General features: G+C 40.4%; 2 protein-coding genes and 1 pseudogene across 3 annotated transcripts in view; 1 reads left to right on the top strand and 2 right to left on the bottom strand.

Moving 5' to 3' along the window:
* Positions 1-2,685, bottom strand: part of LOC111346716 (uncharacterized) — a 4,301-nt pseudogene extending 1,616 nt beyond the window's left edge.
* Positions 1-8,740, bottom strand: part of LOC111323976 (galectin-3-binding protein-like) — a 24,055-nt gene extending 15,315 nt beyond the window's left edge. Inside the window, exon 1 of one of the 2 annotated variants that reach the window (XM_088739299.1) lies at positions 8,593-8,740. The gene's annotated coding sequence lies outside the window, so the exon portion shown is untranslated. Of the gene's footprint in view, positions 1-7,128; positions 7,286-8,592 lie in introns of those variants that run through there. The other variant, XM_088739298.1, reaches the window with a different exon arrangement.
* Positions 8,741-10,731: 1,991 nt separating this feature from the next.
* On the top strand, positions 10,732-13,143 carry LOC111320924 (uncharacterized). The gene has a single exon (XM_022923671.2). The coding sequence runs from the start codon at positions 10,732-10,734 to the stop codon at positions 13,141-13,143; it is 2,412 nt and encodes an 803-aa protein (XP_022779406.2).
* Positions 13,144-20,695: the final 7,552 nt, after the last annotated feature.

Here is a 20,695-nt window from a genome sequence, read left to right as displayed (position 1 = left end):
TCCCCTTTCTCGTGGTGGTCAATATTCTGGTACTCCAGCTTCTTGACAAATTCTGGATAGCCATACACAACCAGGTGAGGAACCTGTCCATAAGCATCATCTCCTCTAGTCAGCCGTGGTCTATAGAGTCATATACCTTCTTAACATCTACCCATCCCATACTGAGATAACGCTATCTCATGTGGCAGTCTAGCGTGACCATCCGGTCAATGAGCAGGTTCTCAACAGTCCCACTGCATCCAGCAAGCGCACCCCTTTGCGCACCTTCCATCAGTTCATAGTGATTAAGACGTTTGTCAATTGGGACAAGTAGGCACAATTTATACCATGTATGAATGGTATTCAAACACGTGATTGGTCTTTGATTGTCACAACTAAATTCTCCAGGTATGGGAATTAGCAATGTTTTCCCTTCCAAGAACCACTGCGGGTACTCTTCATCACTATTTGAGATCGATCGGAATGCAGCTGCCACGCCCTTATGAAGAGAGGGAGCACGTTTCCACCAGAGGTTCGCCAAACGATCTGGGCCCGGCGCGCTCCAGTTCTTCTTCTTGTTCAACACCTTTGCCGCATCCGTCTCATCCAAGACTTAGTCCTCCTCAGCCGGTTTTGGTACTCCACTAATGATCGCAGATGTGATCTCTTCTAACCACGCTGCATTCCTGTCTCCTGTCCCCTCTATCCCCCATAGAGTTCTCCAGAATTCACTTGCTTCCTCGATATTATTAAACCTTTCTCTCTCCCCTTGGTTCATCTGATCATCCGCTATGTCTCACGGCCGGTCATTCTCCTTGTCCCTATATAACATTTCCCGTATGTTCGCTTAGACCCTGCAAGCGTCGGTCTGGAACTGTTGATTAATGACTCGAACTTCTTCCTGTTTCTTGCTCCTAGAAGAGCCTCTCTTCAGCTTTCTTAGGACAGATCTGTTTTTCCATTAGCTAACTAGCTTAACCGCGGACAAGCCTTTACATTCCTGTTCGACGATAGACTGATTTCTTTTTTTCTTTTTTCTTATTTTCCTGTTTTCTTTTAAACGCATCAGTTCGGCCTCTGCGATTGAAATCTTTTTCCTGACCTCTAACACTTGCTCTTTGTATTCCCTTTTCCATCTCTGTTGCTTACGCACTCCGCCAGAACTTCCGCTACGCTGCTTTTTCCACCCTTTGTTCAATAGAAAAGCCAACACAACAGAAAAAAGCACACACTTCGCAATCCACAAATAACTGAAAGGATTTTCCCCTTGGGGACACTTGATGCTGCTCCATGAGCTTATAACTATTGTCCGGCTGATATTATCTAAGTCACACGTAGTTGGTCTTTCCTTTATACGTGTATCAAACTCTCGTTCACCAAGCTCGCCTTGTTGGGTGTGCACATCTGCGAAAATCACATTTGACGAGTCTAATAGATCGCGTGTTTGTTGATTAAGAACGTCAGCAGGTCTTATGGGGCTAGCCCTCACAGTCACCGTATACAAATCTGCGTCTTCACGATTGACTTCGAAATTAGTTGACTCCAAGTTACGAGGATTAAAATCTGTAATCGTCAATTCCTCTTCCCGAACCCTCTGTCCAACACTTTCAGAAGTGACAACTCTTGAATCTCCCATAGTCTTTTCAGGCGCCCCGCTTGATCCCTCTTTTAGGTGTACGAAATTAAAAATAGACTCCCGAACACGATATAGAGCACGCAATAAAAATGTAACAACAAGCAGTTAGCTATTTTAACTATTATTTAATTAGTTTTACACTGTTTACTTAGGTTAAAGATAAGGTTAAGCAGTTCGTAAAGCAATCCTTCATACCATGTAAATATTCGTAGTATTGGTCAACTTCCAATTCCAACTTCCGCCGACTGAAGACCACAACGCTTGGCTTTCTTGATTCATCACATTCTTTCCGTCTACACAAACTCTTCCGGAGGACTCCATAGTAAACTCTGTATTCTTTATCTTCTTCCTTTCTCGCCTATCGTCTTCTTCCTCTCTTTCCTCTCTCCGGAGATCGCAAGGTCAAAAGGTCATAGCCTCGTCACATCATATCTTCCACAAGTTCAGTCAGCAAGCCACGAGGGTAAGCCCTCGGGCAAATCTTTCTTTCACTTCTCACAAGCCAGCTTTTATACATTTACTTTAGGTACCTAGAATGTTCTATAACAATTTATAGTGTATTACAAGTTGTACTGTTTTGAAAACTGCTTAGTCACAAGGAAGAAGTTTCTGGAATATTACAAACTAAAGATAATTCTAGAAAAGTCTAAGATTGTGTGACAGATTTAGTGAAAATAATTCGAACTCGTAACACCTTCAATCCTCACTTGTTAACTCCAAATTTCCAAAACCCGAGTCATTCCACAGTTCTTTCATTATCCGCATGTATCCTTTCTTTCTTCCATTCTCCAGTCGAGGTGGATTCTCTGACTTAACCAACATCTTTGCTTTACTCCTACAGCCCAGCAGATATTCACGGTCAGGGTTGCTCGGAGGGAAAGAAACATCTTTAGCATCACACAACAAGGCCTTAGTAGTTTGGAACAGCTTCCTCTGGTTAGAGCTGCTTTGTTGAATATGAGTGGTGTAATATTCCCAACGGGTTTGATTCCTGGTGAATGTTGCATGGTTTTTCTTCGCCTTAAAAACGCTAAAGTCATCCGCAGATTTAGACTTGCGCGAGATACTGTCAGGCTTTCGTCTAGCTCGTAGGGCATCCTTCATCTGAATGTTAAACCAGGGAACTCGCCTCCTGTTGACGGCAGTCTTAGTTTTCAGAGGTGCGTGTTTGTCAAGAGTGGCCTGGAGAGTGGAGTCGTAGCAGCTGGCCATTTCATCCACATCTGTGAGTTTCGTGGTACACAGATCAGAATCCCTGAGATCTGCGGGCAATGCATCTAGGGCAATAGCCTTCAGCTGTCTGTAATTGGTCTCCTTCACAACAGCTGGTGTTTTTACAGAGTTCAAGGGATAAAGTACTGAGGCATGGTCAGATATGAACCGGTCAATGACTACCGCACTCTTGATGATGTCATCATCTTCCCTGGTGATGACGAAATCCAGAGTGTGGCCACCCTCATGTGCCAAACCCTTCGCATGCTGCTTTAAACCCACACATACAAGCAAGTCCAGAAACTCGCAAGCGTTGGGATCATTTGTATCATTTACAAGGATGTTCAAGTCCCCAGTCACAATTAACTGCTCAGGCACTGATATCATGGATTCTAAATAAGTAGCAAACTCCTCCATAAAAGTATTCAGAGTCACTGGATGCTGAGAAGAATACGGTGGGTGCCAAATAATAGATAGCCTAGCCCGGAATGAATTCAAAATTAGGCTCCATTCCGATAACTCAACTGAGGTCTTCTCTCCGGCATCAATTTTCTTAACTCCAATGTTCTCTCTCTGAAGAGCGGACCTGTTCCGCCTCCTTTGCGTCCTGATCAATTATGGTGCATAAAATTATGCGTGCCAGGCGGGATAAATTCCAGTTTTGCCGCAGTATCATTAGCATTGAGCCAAGTCTCACTAAGAGCGAAAAGATCAGCACCAGATGAAAGAATTTAGTCCAGTAAATCAGCAGACTTGGATTTCGCTGAGCACAGTGTTAATGGTTTAACTGTACACTCATTAACAGCAGCAGACGACAAAGGCCGGCCAGTAACAATGGGATTGTTTTCAATGCTATCGCGAGAGGCGTCAAAATGAATATTTAATTAATCTCGCGAAGGAATTTGCAAATGGCCACCATTTTTCTGAGTCACCATATCTTTCCTCAGCGAGAAAACGCTCTTGAGTGGAATTAACTTGCTGAGAAGCCCTTAACTCCAATGTTCTTGCCTCAGTAGCTTTTGCCTCAATAGTTCTAATAAGTCTTCGCTTCTTTTGGCCAGTTCTATCTACAGCCGCGACGCATAGGTCTTGCTTGCTCTTAAAATACCAATCTCAGTCAGTGTTCGCCGCAGCGTCGAGTTTAGCGGTTTGCTTAGAGGAACCGACAACAAAACACTTCGCAGTACCAATCTAGAGTAAGTGAGCGCCATCAGGAGTGTATTTCAAATAAATAGCTGCGTTAGAACTTAACGTAGCAGGAGTCAAAAGTGAAAAATAACGGAGACCCTAAATGCCGTGTGCTGCCTGTGAGACAACGCGTAGCATGTACGTAGTAAGTAGACGATAGACAAAAAAGAAAATAGATCCTGAGGGTTTAAAAGCCGGTTGTCTATCAGGATTGCAAAGATCTAGTGGAATAACATTACGCACACGGTGGACTTTCCCTTTCTGTAATACAGAAAATACTGAGAAAAGGCCACTACCCTCGCAATGCAACCTGGTTGAGCGTGACCCTTTAAGAAGTGGTAATAACACTCTCGTTGATAATAGTGATGATGATACTTGCAAAAAATAAATGACAAATTTAACAGTAAACTGAGTAGTGATAAGTTATTTAGACAATAAACCACACTTCCTGTCGGTTCACCAGGGTAATAAATCACACGGGATGTTGGGAGAACACAATGGGTTTTTTCCTCTTTTCCTTTTTTTCAGTTTTGATTTTCTTCCCTTTTTACTGTATTTTTTAAAGATAAAATGCTTTAATTGTTTCTTTTTTTGTCAAGAGGAGAAGCAGGTGAACGTGCGAATGCATTTCAACTACAGCCGACCACCTCTATCTAAAAACATAGAAAACCATAGAAGCAACGCTTTTTTACTAGGATTAATCCGAAATAAAATAAACACACAGGCAAAGTGCTCTAAAATAATATTGGCCAAAACATGCTTAATATACAGAGAAATGTATATTAAGCATGTTAATATATATATCTTATTAACCAAGCGCGAGGGCCGTACTGGGAGAATATCGGCCCGAGGTCTTGACAGTACGGACCGAGCGCAGCGAGGTCCGTACAAAAAAGACCGAGGGCCGATATTCTTCCAGTACGGTCCCGAGCAAGCTTGGTTAATAAGAGATTTATTATACGACTGAAGTTCAAAGGGACACAAGTGCGGTATCATTCGGGACCATTCGGGACAGTGCCCGGTCCCATACTTAGGGAATATTGGACCGGCAATAGAGCATTTTGATTGGTTGATTTTAGTTATTGGCCCTCTCACTGCCCGAGTCGTGTAATAAAACATGCTTAATATACATTTATCGCAACATCAATCTCATGTTCATCAAAGCTATTTCTTATTCAGAATTAGAATCCGTACTTGTATAATGCTAAAGAATGCCTCTTAAAGACAATCAGCTTTAAAATAATTATTTAACAGAAGAAAGGAGAAAAATGATGGACAAAATAACTTAGAATCGAAGTAATAGAGATGATGATCATCGGCGACGATGAATCATACGCGGCACCTCATCAGCAGGTTAACAAGCGAATTCCAAAACGAATTACAATGTTCTCAATACTCCAGAAGGAACCAAAATAAATAAATAAGTAAATAGCTTTATAACATAACCAAAGTAAAGCGTGCGCTCTGATTGGTCAATTTAGCGTCCCCCATTTGCCCATGGGTGTACGCTGCTGACGTGAGCAAATGCAAAGACTATTTTTCCGCGCGCGCTTGTTTTTTCTGGTCGCGTAAGATTTGTTAAATGAAAGGGAACTCTTTAGCTACAGTGTATCAATGTTATGTTATAAAACAAATGGTAAACACCACAGCGTACACTAGTGCGTTATGGCGTACACTAGTGCGTTATAGCGACTCAAGAAGCTAGAGTCGCTCTCGGCTATCGCCTCGAGCGACTCTTACGCTTCTTTCGTGCTTAGCAACCTCCCTCGTGCATCCATAACTCAATAGTGTACGCTGTGGTGTTTACCATTTGTTAATTATCAAGGGTGTTTCTCTCAGAATGAAAAGATTCTCGCTGAATAAAGTCGAAAGTCGCGGAAAATAAATGTTCCTTCCGTGATGACATAAACAAAAAAAAGGAGGAATGTGCTGTTTACTTTGCATACGGATGTATTTCTGAATACAATTATCATTTATGTTAATGACCTCACTTCGAATCAAGCCAATAAGAGGACATGAACATTATGGGCTTGCAACCATCTGGAGTATTAAATAACTTCTGAATAAACAGGTCAAAACAACTAGAATTTTAATACCACTTTATCTCGTAATAATATTCAATCCAACACGTTGGAAAAGTTACATCGAAAGTAACTGAAAAATGTTGTGGTTATTACAGGGTCGTGAGAGCTCCCAGTTTACGCATTATTCGTTAAAGGCGTTTTAAATAAAGAATTACCTTTTACGCTAAATATTTCTAAAATATTTCCCCTGAAAATAGAAAGAGACGCGTTTATTAGGATAGAAAAAGCGAAAATAATAGTAATAATTGAAATAATGACGATGATAATAAATGTGATGATAAAATAAAAATCCTATCGACGACATTAATAAACATCCAAACACAACATAGCGGTTGAATTTTCATCACCGATAAGTTCTATCCAACTATTCTTTTTTGTGCGGCATACACGAGGCGTGTGATGCCACACTATGCCAGCATCTAATCTGATCAGCACTTCGATTCCTTACAAAACATGCGCGTTTGTTCGGATGTTTTCGACAAATTAAACTCGGTAAAATTCAGTCGATCGTTTGACTTTTGTGAGCGATTTTCTTCACCCTCAGAACCATCTTTTTTGCAGTTCCATGCTTAATGTAAATTACACATGCCACGTTTGATATCAATGATTGCTTAGCTAAAATGCTTGTTTGTGCGGCGTACATTCCCCTGAGGTCGTAAATATGTGTTTCATACAAGAGCTAATTCGCAGAAAGAAAGTGCTCAAACTAAAAGTCAACTCAGCGTACAATAAAATCATCTTCGCTTAACTCCAAAGGCTGACATGGAGCTCTCACTCAGATGCCCACCCGCCGCTGCCACGTTTACACCCAGTTATAAGCCGCTTGGAATATGCGTATTTAGCTCAGTAAGACTTCAGTGTATCAGCAATCATCGGAATAGAAAGAAACTCAATTGGGGTAAAGGTTTGTTCAGTCGTGTCCTAAAATGTAATCTCGTATACAAGCAGATTTCGTCCCCAGATGATGCAGACGACAGTTTTAAGGAGAGGCATTCAGGAAGCTCACGTTTGCATTTTCGAAACACTTACCTTTTGCTCCACACTATCGATAGTTTCAATAAATTCTGAACGCTTATATGGAGATTATGTCGAGTACACACATAAATCACAGATCACGCTCTCTTCTTCAAGTAGTATTGTGTGAAATTTTGTTTCTGATGGTTTTCAAAACGGCGTGGTCGCGTGATTTGTCTGATAGCATGACATAGTAAGATTAGATCTCTAGTAACCATGGGTATCTTTGGCGTAAGAGACGTAACTGCGAAAAATGCGTGTGGCTTAGGGGCCGACCATTTAACTCTTGAGGGGGGGTGGGTGATTTTGAAAGAAAATTTCCTGCGAGCGCTTTTTGAAAGAAAAGATTGCATGCAGCCCAAATGTAACAAAAAAAATTGCATTTAGAACGGAAAAAATTATCCTGCACAGCAGATAGCTAGAAAATAAATTTCTTGATGACCAGAAGTCACCCACCCACCCCCCCCCCCCCCCCCCCTCAAAAGTTAAATGGTCGGCCCCTTACACAAAGTGTGCAGCATTATTATGGCACGATCGAATTTATTTATTTGTCCACGACAGTCGTTAAAGGCGTTTTAAATGAAGAATTACCTTTTACGCTAAATATTTCTAAAATATTTCCCCTGAAAATAGAAAGTGACGCGCGTGGTAAAGACTGTTTATTAGGATAGAAAAAGCGAAAATGATAGTAATAATTGAAATAATGACGATGATAATAAATGTGATGATAAAATAAAAATCCTATCGACGACATTAATAAACATCCAAACACAGCATAGCGGTTGAATTTTCATCACCAATAGGTTCTATCCAACTATTCTTTTTTGTGCGGCCTACACGAGGCGTGTGACGCCACACTAAGCCAGCATCTAATCTGATCAGCATTTCGATTCCTTACAAAACATGCGCGTTTGTTCGGATGTTTTCGACAAATTAAACTCGGTAAAATTCAGTCGATCGTTTGACTTTTGTGAGCGATTTTCTTCACCCTCAGAACCATCTTTTTTGCAGTTTCATGCTTAATGTAAATTACACATGCCACGTTTGATATCAATGATTGCTTAGCTGAAATGCTTGTTTGTGCGGCGTAGATTCCCCTGAGGTCGTAAAAATGTGTTTCATACAAGAGCTAATTCGCAGAAAGAAAGTGCTCAAACAAAAAGTCAACACAGCGTACAATAAAATCATCTTCGCTTAACTCCAAAGGCTGACATGAAGCTCTTTCTCAGATGCCCACCCGTCGTTGACACGTTTTCACCAAGTTATAAGCCGCCTGGAATATGCGTATTTAGCTCAGTAAGACTTCAGTGTATCAGCAATCATCGGAATAGAAAGAAAATCAATTGGGGTAAAGGTTTGTTCAGTCGTGTCCTAAAATGTAATCTCGTATACAAGCGGATTTCGTCCCCATATGATGCAGACAACAGTTTTAAGGAGAGGCATTCAGGAAGCTCACGTTTGCATTTTCGAAACACTTACCTTTGGCTCCACGCTATCGATAGTTTCAATAAATTCTGAATGCTTATATGGAGATTATGTCGAGTACACACATAAATCACAGATCACGTTCTCTTCTTCTAGCAGTTTTGTGTGAAATTTTGTTTTTGATAGTTTTGAAAACGGCGTGGTCGCGTGTTTTGTCTGATAGCATGACATAGTAAGATTAGATCTCTAGTAACCATGGATATCTATGACGTAAGAGACGTAACTGCGAAAAATGCGTGTGGCTTAGGGGCCGACCATTTAACTCTTGAGGGGGGGTGGGTGATTTTGAAAAAAAATTTCCTACGAGCGCTCTTTGGAAGAAAAAATTGCATGCAGCCCAAATGTAACAGAAAAAAATAGCATTTAGAACGGAAAAAATTATCCTGCACAGCAGATAGCTAGAAAATAAATTTCTTGATGACCAGAAGTCACCCACCCCCCCCCCCCCCCCCTCAAAAGTTAAATGGTCGGCCCCTTACACAAAGTGTGCAGCTACATTATGGCACGATCGAATTTATTTATTTATTTGTCCACGACAGTCGAGCCCCCATCTCGGGTCAGCCATTTTGCAAACTATCTTGGATTTAACCGTAGTCTAGAGTAATTTTTTTCAGGCGATATTATCACGAGTTAGTTCTCCTCTGACACAAGTCAACACACCCAGACCCAGCTTGTGTTACGAGTGCAGCTTGTGCAAGAGCTTTTACACTCTTAAAAGGCAACATTTAACTGCTTGAATCTTCGGTACGGGTTGTACTACACTGGAAATGAGTCATTGCACTCTTGCAAGCCAACAACTATCGGTTTGATCTATCGGTGCGGGTTGCACCACTTAGTGTCTGAAAGTGTTTGGAAGTTTCTGAAGCCACCTGAAAGTGCCATAAAGCGAAATAAGTTAGATAATTGTGGAATGCATTCTCCTTGGACAGATGAGAATTCACGCGGAGACATATTTCAAAACGACAAATGTAACTATGGGAATCTCGATTGAAAATTACTGGTCAAGAATTGGCTCTCATTACAATTTTGTGAAAACAAAGGATATCTATAATCACATTTTAAGGATTATTTTTGGAGTTTCATGCTTATGATGTTTATTTAAATGTAATTACTGGCTAGTATTGAAGCGAGTGGTTGGACAACCCAAAATGTGGAACGATGTGATGTTTTGGTTTTCACAAATGATTTTCTACAATGCCTATATTCCATTTCCCTACGGTGGCCCAGAAGGGACAACGCTTCTACTTGAAAATGTAGAGTCGTTCTGTAAAAATGTAACTGTTCTTTTTAGAATTAAGCATCTTTCCTTAGACTTCTGACATCGTTCCTTGTATATCTGCGACCGTTCCTTAGAAATATAGCTGTTCTATGGAAACAGTCACGAGATTCTTCCGTAGAAATCTAGCCCTGCCGTAGTATAAGCCGTCGCTGTTCCGTAGAAATGTAGCTCTTCCGTAGAACTCTTTGCCTCTTCCGTATGGAACTTCAGCGCTCCGTAGAAATGGAACGCGTCCGTGGAAAGTTCAAACCTGTGCGCGCGCATTACCATGGGTGGGCACTGGGCATTAGCGCCTGGCTGTAATTCGTTGCTCGCCATTTTGCAAATGTTACGATGTTTATATGTCAAGTTTGTGAAACGAAAGTGCAAGAGGGTGGAAAGTATTACTATAACTGTGGGGCCGGAGTGGAAGCTTTTTAGGATGGTAAATCTAAATTTAACTTTATCCCTTTGGATCATTGCTGTGAACGGAATTTCAATATTGCAATTTTGACAGTAGTTTTGTGATTTTTATAGACCCCGAAAGGGAGATTATTGAACGCTATTTCCATCTCGGGTACAAGTATGATGTGATGATCAATTTTTTGAGAAGTAAGCATGATATATGCTTGAATGTACGAACACTTAAACGGAGGCTTGTGAAATACAAATTATCAAGAAATGAGACTTGAAGAAGTGTCGTGATATTGCGTTACACGGTCACGCCACTGGGCCGAAAAACATATATATATTTAGAACACTTAGGAGACAACGACAACACACGTGGCGGCAGTCGAGTTCGCACGATAAACAACCCTTTTGAGTTCACAGAATCGTGACATGGTGTCAGGAGTGGGATCTGTTCACCCCTAAAGATGACAGAAGCAGCTGAAGCATCCATAGTTGTGCCACCAGCGCCGACTCAAGTTTTTATTCCCCCGTCAAATTTGCCCCCGCCGAAAGCGCTTAATTTTGACGACAATTTAGCCACCGCATGGAAATCGTGGAAAGCAGCGTGGCAGCGCTACGAAATAGCTACTGGTGTATATAAACAAGTGGGCATAGTTCGTGTGTCGACATTACTAAGCATTATAGGCGAGGATGGCGTCAGAGCCCACGATACCTTTATTTGGAACGAAGACGAAAACGCAGACGACATTTCACAAGTCCTGAAGAAGTTCGACGAATTCTGCATTCCTAGGACACAGGTCATATATGAACGCTATAGGTTCAACAACCGAAACCAGGAACCAGGCGAAAACATCTCGACGTATCTTACGGAGCTTCGAACGATCGCAAAAAACTGTGCACACGATACAATCACACCAGATGAAATTTTGGGTGACCGCCTCGTGCTAGGCATACGGGATGATCGCGTCCGCGAGAGACTTCTCCGTTTGAATGATTTATCTCTCCTACAAGCAGTTGACATTATTAAGTCGTCAGAACAGACCCAACAGCAAGTAAAGCTAATGGCTGGAGGAGACACTGCAGTTCATGCGTTACGGAAGGCGGGATCGGCAGAAAAACCTGAAGAAGAACGACAACTTAAGTCACAAGCATTTAGAAGACCGTCTAAAGAATGTGGAAATTGCGGAATGGTGCATGGACGTCATTGTCCCGCGTATGGAAGAACATGTTTTAACTGTGGGAGTATGAATCATTTTGCGAATAAATGTCGCGCTAATCCCCGAGGAGTGAAAAGTAGAGTTTCGGCGGTCCACGAAGCCGTCGACATGGGAAACGACCCCTACTACATTGGTGCTACTACTAGTAAGAGCACAGGCCAGGAAAAATTGGCAGTGGTCAAACTCCACATTTATGGGCCAGATCCCAAGACAGAAGTCCAGTTTCAAATAGATACTGGGTCGCAGTGCGACATTCTCCCGGCCCAATTATACGAGCAAATCACTGGGGACACCCTCCTTCATCGCCTCAAACCATGCCAAAAGGAAATAGTCTCGTACACAGGGGATCGCCGCAAAATTGCTGGTAAAGCTACCCTGCCTGTGTGGTCCCGTGGACAGCGGAGGTCAATGGAGTTTAACATCTTAGACGGAGACTATCAACCGATTTTATCATTGAACACCAGCCTCAATCTTGGCTTTGTGAGTTTGCATAATTGTGACGTCCTAGCATTACACGTCAAGTGTCCCAAAGCCTCCTTGCTCGAAGAGTATGAGGACGTATTCGACGGATTAGGGGCCCTACCGGGAGCATACAAAATAGCCATAGACGAACAGGCGCAACCAGTTGTCCACGCACCGAGGCGAGTGCCAGTAGCCTTGCGTCCACGCATCAAAAACAAGCTGGACGAACTTGTTGATCGTAAAGTTATTATTCCAGTAACAGAACCGACGCAGTGGGTATCCAGCATGTTGGCCATAGTGAAGCCAAACAAAGTACGCATCTGTATTGACCCGAGAGATTTAAATCGTGCCATTCGGCGAGAGCATTACCAGTTGCCGACTATCGATGAAGTGGCCTCCCGCTTAACAGGTGCCAAGAAATTTACTCTTTGTGACGCCAAGGATGGCTTCCACCAAATCCTCTTAGACGATGCTTCTAGTTTCCTGACAACGTTCAATACGCCTTTTGGGCGTTATAGATGGGCCCGCATGCCTTTTGGTATCTCAAGTGCGCCTGAAGTTTGGCAGCGACGCATGCATGAATTCGTAGAAAATTTAGAAGGAGTTGAAGTTATCGCTGACGACTTCCTCATCGCTGGATTTGGCGAAACTGACGCAGAGGTCAACTCGAGCCTTGAAAAGAACGAACGTGCGTTCTTCAAGAAATGCCGGGAGTGGAACCTCAAGCTCAACAAACTCAAGCTGAAAAGATCTCAAACCGAAGTGCGTTTCATGGGCCACCTCTTGACTCCTGATGGTCTAAAGGCAGACCCAGCCAAAGTTGAAGCTATTTTGGATATGCCACCGCCGACTGACGTGAAAGGCCTGAAGAGGTTTTTGGGGATGGTCAATTATCTGGCCAAATTCTTGCCACTCCTGTCCGACATGACAGAACCTTTGCGAAGGCTTGAGGACAAGGACGTCGAGTGGTGTTGGCTTGCACAGCATGAGAAAGCATTTACCACAGTCAAAGAATACTTGGCCAAGGCCCCGGTACTGAAATACTATGATGTTACTGAAGAAGTGACAATCCAATGCGATGCCAGCATAACGGGTCTAGGTGCAGTACTGATGCAAAAGGGTCAGCCCGTTGCCTTTGCCTCGCGAGCTCTGACCGACACCGAAACGCGTTACGCTCAAATCGAGAAAGTTGTTTAAATAGTTGTTGGGTTCTGTTTGTATCTTTTTATGATTTCAATGAAGAACAATGTTTTATCGATTTTATGTGATTTGAACAGTGATCGAAACCGAACATTAAGTATTAATTAACTTTTGAAGGTAAACTTTGTAAAAAGGGGAAGATGTCGTGATATTGCGTTACACGGTCACGCCACTGGGCCGAAAAACATATATATATTTAGAACACTTAGGAGACAACGACAACACACGTGGCGGCAGTCGAGTTCGCACAATAAACAACCCGTTTGAGTTCACAGAATCGTGACAAGAAGTGAGAAAGAAGTAAATATTGGAGAAGAGAGAAAGAAGTAAAGAACATAGTCAAGGAGGAAATTCAAGGGTCTGGTTGCCTGTCGGGTTACAGGAAAATGTAGCATTTGCTTAAAATAAAGTACAGTATTCACAGACAAAGTGCAACATTTTTAATGCAACAGCTCTGTAGTTAATGTTATGGTTAATTGTTACAAGGAGAAACAAGGACAGAGAATATTAAAATTTTTGTACCACAATCATTATGAATACTGCCAGTACTTTAAAAAAAATTTATTTTAATTTTTTCTTAAAAGTTTATTGATCATAATAAATAGTTTTATTATTAATCAGTAGTATTTAAGAGTTGAGAAAATAAACAAAGTGCTTCTTCATGGTTTGAAGGATACTGAAGCTCCTCTTCTTCCATCACATAATGAAAATATTTCTGAAAGACATTCTCTTCTTCTTCATAGGCACATTTACTTTCCATTTCTAAAATTTTGTCTCTGGAAACAAGTAAAGAGCAGTCAAAAGCACCCAATTCTTCAGGTTGTTGAAACAACACATCAGGAACCCCTCCAACTGTGTCATGCCTAGATGGTCTAATGTAATGTGTATTCCTGTATAGTTTCATCTTATCTAGTTCTTGCTGCAAAATACCATTAAAACAAAAGCACAGACATTCTTTATGGGTTTCATTTGCAATATCAACCTGCCCACTATCTACCAGGTCTTTCAAAAACTTAATCCACCAACTTGAAGAGGACTTCCAATAGTGAGACCACCAGTTCTCTACTCTTTGATTGCTGGTTGATGTTCCGTAGATATGGGCAGACTCCCCAGAGTGTGGTGCATTGTCTTCCAATCGAAAGTAACACTGCATGGCAGCTATAATGCCATTTTCAGTACCACAATCTGTCCTGCTTTGTAAGGGGCAGAAACCATGTTTCTTAACACATTCTAAGTAATACCTTGCAGTAATTGCAGGGAGATTGTTTGACCTTTGTAACTCCACCCATAGAACCTTTCTGCTGTACCCATCCACACCTGCATGAATTGGAAATCCAAATGGTTTCAGCTTGTCGTAACCTGTAGAAGTGTTCAGAAATGCCTTATTCCAACACTGCAAAATAACTTCACACATTACCATAAAACTATCCCTTCTTCCCTCAACATATATTAATGATTATACCAAAGGTCATGATGATAAGGATCTGCTTCAAAAAGGACCCTTCTAAAATAATAAATAATAAGTTCCCAGAACCTCTGCCCTGAAAGTGTAGCACTAGAGATGCAGTAAAAACATTACACACTTTCTTCTGAAAGTAATCAAATCAAAGTAATGGAAGAAGGGCTGAGAAACACATCATTGCAATATGAAACAGAAAAAGTGCAATCAATTGCTTGCCTTGAGTAGAAACAAATACTACTTTGTTCTATGCAGTTCATTCATGCTCTTATCACTTCCTACTAATATTACTAAACTTACCATAGATGTGCCACCACTGATTTGGCCCATGCGATAGATAGTGTCGTCGTTTGAGCTTCTTTTTCTTTCTCAAACTACTTGCCTCAGGATCAAGATCATGCAAGATTTGTGCAACCATGTTACGTAGGACGTGAATACTGTACTTTATTTTAAGCAAATGCCACATTTTCTTGTAACCCGACAGGCAACCAGACCCTTGAATTTCCTCCTTGACTATGTCCTTTACCTCTTCCTCACTTCTCCAAGTCTCATTTTTTGATAATTCGTATTTCACAAGCCTCCGTTTAAGTGTCCGTAAATTCAAGCATATATCATGCTTACTTCTCAAAAAGTTGATCATCACATCATACTTGTACCCGAGATGGAAATAGCGTTCAATAATCTCCCTTTCGGGGTCTATTAAAATCACAAAACTACTGTCAAAATTGCAATATTGAAATTCCGTTCACAGCAATGATCCAAAGGGATAAAGTTAAATTTAGATTTACCATCCTGAAAAGATTCCACTCTGGCCCTACAGTTATAGCAATACTTTCCACCCTCTTGCACTCTCGTTTCACAAACTTGAAATATAAACATCGTAACGTTTGCAAAATGGCGAGCAACGAATTACAGCCAGGCGCTAATGCCCAGTGCCCACCCATGGTAATGCGCGCGCACAGGTTTGAACTTACCACGGAAGCGTTTCATTTCTACGGAAGCGCTGAAGTTCCATACGGAAGAGGCAAAGAGTTCTACGGAAGAGCTACATTTCTACGGAACAGCGACGGCTTATACTACGGCAGGGCTAGATTTCTACGGAAGAATCTCGCGACTGTTTCCATAGAACATCCATATTACTAAGGAACGATCGCAGATTTACAAGGAACGATGGCAGAAGTCTAAGGAAAGATGTTTAATTCTAAAAATAACAGTTACACTTTTACAGAACGACACTACATTTTAAAGTAGAAGCGTTGTCCCTTCTGGGCCACCGTACATTTCGTATAGGAGCTTAGCAGGTTAATGTTACAACTGAAATGTGATTAGTATTATGTTTCTAAGTAATGCCCAGAATTATTCAATCGTTAACATTTCATGACTTCCTGTGAGCTTGGCAGTCTTCTAAATTGTCTTTGTAATGGTTCAGATAAGCATTGATATTTAAACTTGGTAGCAGTACATATGTATTATGCCTTTACTTGGTAGACCACGACTCCTTTTCGGTTACTTGTTTGGTTTTGGCTAATTCATCAAAATACTGATATACATGAAAAATTACACTCTTAATTGGCTGAAAACAGGTAGGTGCCTTTTTCATGTATCACTTGTACAAAAGTAATAACTCAGGTACAAATGTACACTACTGATAGGCTCAGCAACAACAGAACACACTAGAAACCAATCAGACTTACGCGAAGTTGGTTGTGCTGATTGATGCACATAGGAGTTGACCAATACAAACAAAAGCTTGGATATTTTTATGTATATTCATTTGATAAACACTAACAAAATTGCATTCCTGAGTAAGATTTCAGCTGCAGGACAAATTTTGATATATCACGTCAAGTTGACTATTTACTTGATGATGTCAAGTTCACCCATTTATTTCATGTCTCCACGTAGCTTGAATTGGGGAAACACACTGTTATGAAATAACAATATCAATAAGAAAACTTGAAAGATTCAGTTACTTTAAATCATATGATACTATTATGTACTTGCCTGTACATTTAAGTTGTCTCTGATTACTGTTCCTGAAATCTATTATGGTGACACTCTACCTCTATTGAACTTTCTGTCAAGTAAAACCTCCAGGTCAAATTGTAAATCTTATTGGGTTAAAAATTATTAGTAATGTTAATGTAATGTTACCTCAGAGTACTACTCAACATATGATTCATTAAAGTATTGCTTTTGTTCTGATCTTGTCATGCACATATCTTTTTCCCTAAATTCTTCCATTTGTAACCCCATATCCACCTACCTCAACTAAATGTTTTTTCTGTGTTCTTTATTGAAAATACAGTCCCATAAAACCCATATACAATAATTATAACCTTAACTAACTGGAACTAGAAGTTTGTTCCCTAATAGACAATAGAAACCTACGCTCAGCATTGTGTTACTTTACCTGTATTTGTTGTCCAAAATGAGTCATATTTTCAGACCAAATCAAGCTCTAGTGTAAATTATATCATTTCCTGTTTCTCCCGGCCCTTCTGGAAAGTTTTGTTCTCACGTACTGGTACACAAAATGCCAAAAAATAATATTCCTATGAAATGCTTCACTAGAGTTAATTTCACATCACTTGCCTTGAAAAAACAATCAACCTTAAAACTTCAGAACTCAATTTCACCTCATTGCATGGACAAAATCAAAATCATGACTGAATCTATAAGGCCACTATGGGAGATAATGCTGAGGTTTTTTTTAGTTCCTAAAATCCCCATGTTACATGTGCAACCTTTGTTGTCAAAATGAGACCTCCGTATAAAAGTTTGGCCATTAACCTTCACTTTGAAAGTGAGCATTTGAGGACTATTGTGTGCTAGTTATCTTGTGTTATCGATGAACAGGAACAATGTTGAAACTATCTAACTGTAATCAGGTATTAGCTCTTCCAGTAGAAACTCAGTAAGACACCGGTACCAGACATTAAAAAGCAGCTCAATTTCGTAGGCCATACATGTATCCTTTGCGGACCTATTTTTTTTTTTTTATGTGGTTTAATTTTGAAATGATATAGCTTTACATGTATGCAGAAATTCAGCACCTTAAGTTTCTCATACAGTTTTATCAAATAACTAACTTGTTAATTTTTAACCCTATACACTTCAACAGTATCCAGATTCTAGATAATTGCGACTTTATCTCTGAAAAAGAGGTGCAGTAAGCATTGTTATAGCCTATGAGCTATAATGAGGTTGTTGTTTGGTCTTGTCACGCAACGTTGGAGAGAAAGCGTTGCGTGACGAGTTCAAAATGGGGCTGTGGAGGGGACTGCAGGAAGAGTGGTACCAATGCAGTCTATTTTTCCCATCAATTATTCAGACACCAGCACCAGTTACTAAGTGTCCAATTTCAACCCACATATCCAAACAAATAACTCCTGCATACATAGCATGCCTATGTTTTAACCTACAGCAGAATCAGTACAGAACAATAATAATTAGTGCCCCCCCCCCTTGACTATTCGCACCCATCCTCCAATAAATTCCCCCTCTTTTACCCAACAGTTTAAATATAAGCCCTTATGCACTTTTTGAATTACAGTATTCAATTTTATAATTTCTCCTCTAGTTTCTACAAATAATACAGTAGTTAATGATGATTTCCATAGAAAAATCTGACAGGGTCCTTTTATTAAAAGCTGGTAAAGGGGGGGATGGGGTGGGAGTGTACATCAGTATACATATTCTCCATACAGTTTTCTATGTATTTCTTAAGGTGCTGACAAGGAGAATTTGTTTAACAATCAAGAGCTTGTTTAGTTGGTGATCATTTCCTTTATTCTCCTAACCTTAATGTTTGATTCAGGGCTTCATCAAGAATCAATTCCTTTCTTCGCAGTCCACATTCTCCTCTCCATCACAGCATTTCTTGACTATTCTCTTATCCTCGTTGCCTTTCACAAAGAATCTTACTTACATCCACCGTCCAAACTCTTGTATCGTTGTCTGGCAACAACTGATCTGTTGGTTAGTCTTGTGGCCCAGACTTTCCGTGCAACTTCTTGGATGTTCAAGGTCCACGAACAATGGAATCTCTGTCGATACGCATTTGAATCAGCCTACATCACAGCCCATGAAATATGTGGAGTGCCTTTGATGACGATAATACCCATTTACGTGGACAGACTTCTCTCCCTGATGTTGTGGCTAAGATACAGACAAATTGAAACTTTGAAGCGCATGCTACCAAACTTTATCATGAATACATCAATTCACTCTTTTTCACAAATGAGTTTTATTAAAGCGTAAGTTTTCGCTTACTTATCGTCCAGACCTCGCTCTTCTTGTCACAAACTTCCCCACCCCACTCCCTTTAGATGTGTCTAGGCTGCAACAATCATTACCACACCCTCCCCAACAAAGGCTGTGTTCGTAACACTAATCACTTCCGAAGAAATTTCAATTTCGCGCTCAGTGAGCTGGCTACGCGCCGGTGATTACAAACCTTTGTCTTGCGAATAATAGAAACCCTTTCCTTCGAACAATAGATAAGGACATATAAGGAGCGAAAGCTTGACTTATTGTCGGGCCAAAATCCTAACAAAAAGTTTGATACGCACTCGTTGGGTTTGTCTCTCCGCTATTTCCGCGTTGGTGAATAAAAGAATAGATTAGTATGGGTAATCGCATGGGGCCGAGTAAAATTAAGGATTAATATCACTTGTGTTTTCTGAAACTTCCGAAAACACAAGTGATATTAATCCTTAATTTTACGAGGAACCATGTGATTACTTGTATATAATATAAGGGGCAAAATGTTTTCTTACTGATCTCGCGCAAAACGGGACGCCATTGTTACAAAACAAACAGAAATTTCTTTACCTTGGCAGCCGTTGCTAAGCGATTTTGAGCTAATCATTTTCAAGTAATTTTTCCCTGGGCAATAACAAAAATTAAGAAAAAATGCCCTCTGTCTTGACCAATCACAATTCAGTAATTTTGCCCCCTATATGATAAAAAGTTGAAATGAATGTAGAGTCGAAAGAAAAGCAGTTTGTATGTAACAAAGATGAAATTAAATATTTGGTACTTGATAAAACCTCGTACTTAAAACAAAGCCGAGTGTATCGTGGCTAGGTCAGTATGTGTTCATTAAAATATGAAGTACGCAGGAAGTCTGGAGAAAGAGAAAGGTGCACAAGAGTTGCAAAGACGTAACCAAGAGCCATCATAGTTTTATAAATGATAAACTTATCCCCTCCTTCATTTTCCTTCTCGATCGATAGAATATCATGTTCCCTTCAGCACTGTCATAAAGTTTTCATCATCGGAGGACAATTGCTAATCGCTCGAGGGAATTAGAACATAAAGAATTAAGTCACCTGCCGGAAAAATAAAAGCTTGTCTGATAACGTAACATTTACTTAGAATTTGTTGGTGAAAGGAGGAGAACAAATTAAGAATGTAAAAGAAACGACAGTAAACTGCTTTTTCGCCAAATATTTTGCTCTTCTCCTATTTTGTTGTACTCTTTGAGAAGAAACGGAGGTAAAAGAGCCTCAAAATGTTGCAAATCACTCGGTTGAATTCGAATATTTTAAAATAAGGTTGCATCAGTGGCCATACATCAATTTTAATCTATATATTTATTCCAATTCTTTGATTGATTGACATTGGTTTGACATCCCTAGCCTAGACCCTCTATATTTTAATGTTACTGAGGTTGATAATGAGCCAAAAATTAACTTTACATAAATGATATGGACATTTGATTGACACTCTATCGATGGAGCAAGGTCAGCTTGCGAGCTGGGTCCTCGTTAACCGTCAGCACTGCGGGAAGTTGCTCCTTCGCTCACCAGTTGTGTTGCTCGAGGCCTCAAACTTATTCACCAGCAAGGTACAAAAATCTCATACTGAAGCGTTTATAATGAGTGCCTTCCCGTCGGCTAAGTAAGGAGGGATTGTTTATCTCACAGAGAAAACAATATTAATGTTACAGGTGTTTTTATATATTTGACAAATTAAAGTGACGATTTCTCTGAAGTTTTCCAAACAATTAAAGAATGATGAGGAAGTCTCTATATGATCATTAAGTGGGAAGTAAGGTTTTAATGATCGTCATCGTTGTGAAGC

Source organism: Stylophora pistillata, chromosome 11 (genome assembly GCF_964205215.1).
Source record: "Stylophora pistillata chromosome 11, jaStyPist1.2, whole genome shotgun sequence".
Taxonomy (NCBI): Eukaryota; Metazoa; Cnidaria; class Anthozoa; order Scleractinia; family Pocilloporidae; genus Stylophora; species Stylophora pistillata.
The sequence above is the reverse complement of the archived record's forward strand: the minus strand, read 5'-3'. Positions and strand labels throughout refer to the sequence as shown.

Excerpts from the sequence above, each read along its gene's own strand:
- LOC111320924 (XM_022923671.2), top strand. The coding sequence starts at position 10,732 with ATGACAGAAGCAGCTGAAGCATCCATAGTTGTGCCACCAGCGCCGACT.